Source organism: Dreissena polymorpha, chromosome 1 (assembly GCF_020536995.1).
Source record: "Dreissena polymorpha isolate Duluth1 chromosome 1, UMN_Dpol_1.0, whole genome shotgun sequence".
NCBI lineage: Eukaryota > Metazoa > Mollusca > Bivalvia > Myida > Dreissenidae > Dreissena > Dreissena polymorpha.
The window spans coordinates 196,658,399-196,660,301 of record NC_068355.1 but is presented as its reverse complement, the minus strand read 5'-3'; the positions used below and the strand labels follow the sequence as shown (position 1 = coordinate 196,660,301).

General features: G+C 43.2%; 1 protein-coding gene across 1 annotated transcript; it reads left to right on the top strand.

Annotated features, from left to right (window-relative positions):
• Positions 1 to 229: 229 nt before the first annotated feature.
• Positions 230 to 1,085, top strand: LOC127865613 (psychosine receptor-like). The gene is made up of 2 exons (XM_052405485.1): positions 230 to 760; positions 867 to 1,085. The coding sequence occupies exons 1-2, from the start codon at positions 230 to 232 to the stop codon at positions 1,083 to 1,085; spliced, it is 750 nt and encodes a 249-aa protein (XP_052261445.1).
• The last annotated feature ends 818 nt before the right edge of the window (positions 1,086 to 1,903 follow it).

The following is a 1,903-nucleotide window of genomic DNA, read 5'->3' as shown; positions in this document are numbered from 1 at the left end:
AACTATGGATACAACTACACAATTTGCTAGTAATGTGAAATTGATAAGCGTTACAGAAAAGGAAACGTTCAACACGACGTCATCAAACGTTTCCGGAAGAGAGTTTACGCCGGTCGGTTTCTATGGAGACACGAGTGCGCTGCTCTGGAGGGTGATTCCGCCGATTCTTATTTCCATTGGAACGATCGGAAACGCTATGACTGTTTTCGTGCTGCTTCGTTAGAAGAAGATGACGTCAACGGCGGTGTTCCTGTTTGCTCTGGCGCTTTCAGATACGCTTGTGTTGTTCAGCACACTTCTGCCAGTCTGGGTGTTATATACATGGGGCATTGACATCAATATGCTGAGTAACCCCGGGTGTAAAACGATAGTTCACCTTGCCTACTGCAGCACCCACCTCTCCTCGTGGCTGATCGTGGCTGTCACACTTGAGAGAACAGCTTGCGTGCTGTTCCCGCATAAAGTGAGACTCGGCTGTTCCCCACGAAACGCTGGGCTGATCATCGTCACTATTGTGCTAGCCGTGTTCGGAATTAATGTAATACTACTCGTGATATTTGATGTGAATGGATATACGGGCTGGACGTGCGCTCCGTCCACGACGGAGAACTACGACCTTCTTTACTACAATTACGGATGGATCGACTTTACGTTAACTTTCGGCGCGCCGTTCCTGCTGCTACTCATTGGCAACGTCACCATCGTAGTGCAGCTCGCGCGCTCCCGTTCAAGACGTCAGCGGACGAACATTTCCGATCAGGCACGCGACACGCGTCCAGTGTCGGTTCTAATGATCGGGCTGTGCATGCTGTTCCTCGTCACGATGACACCGATATCAGTCTTTTTGTTGTATTCCCCCCTACCAGCTTGAGAAGCTCCAGGCGCTCATGTCAGTTGATCCTTACACGGCCCTGTACGATACCGTGTATTTTTATTTCCTTTTCGGTGTTGCCATTCTGGACAGCTACTTCAACTACACCTTCAACTTTGTCATCTACGTGTTCAGCGGCTCCAGGTTCCGCGCAAAGCTGACGAGCCTGCTTTGTTGTAAGGCAACACATGGCATCAGACTGTTTGGAAGATAGGGGCCGATGCAGACAAAATCTTAATGCCACCAGCATCAAAACCGTTATCGTTAACACTATTTTACATGATTGCTTGTTTCATAATATTAAACACATATGCTGGATAGATTTTGGATATTGGTAATACATATTAGAATGATTCTACACCTTTAATAAATGTGTGATTCTGAACACAGGTGGTTGGCGTGTGGCTATGATATTAATTAGTGAAAACATCATTTTGAATGATAAATAATCATATTATAACGAAAAATTAACTTTTCTGAAAAAAAATATTTCACTATCAAATATATATATAACAAGGTATGCAACTCAAAATCACCCCAAAACGGGGTGCATCGCTTTGAACAGCCATATCTTCATCAATTGTGCAGCGATTTTCACGATCTCGGTCTTATTCAACGCAGAAATGAATTTCCTTTCTGGAAATGTATATGTCTTGCAATATTTTTACAAATGCTGGGTCAACTTTTAAGAAATAACACGATACACAACACGCATGACCCAGTTGACAGTGATCATGTATTCTTTATGAATGAAATCTCCAGTTGTAAAGACACACCTCCGCATTGGACCAATGAAATCACTCGTATGTTTAAAATGTCAGTTAGTTGAAATGTATGTAAACAAAGTTTTCAAACGGCGCTGGACAGTAAGTCTTGATGCAGAATGTAACGACAAGAACGGTAATAATGTTTTTTCATACGTTTTATTGAATTATGGTATCGAACTACATGAACTTTGTAGGGAAGTTGCCCTTTACTCCGTGAAGATTTCAGTCTTAAAGACAGCATGATCACTGTCAACTGGGTCATGCG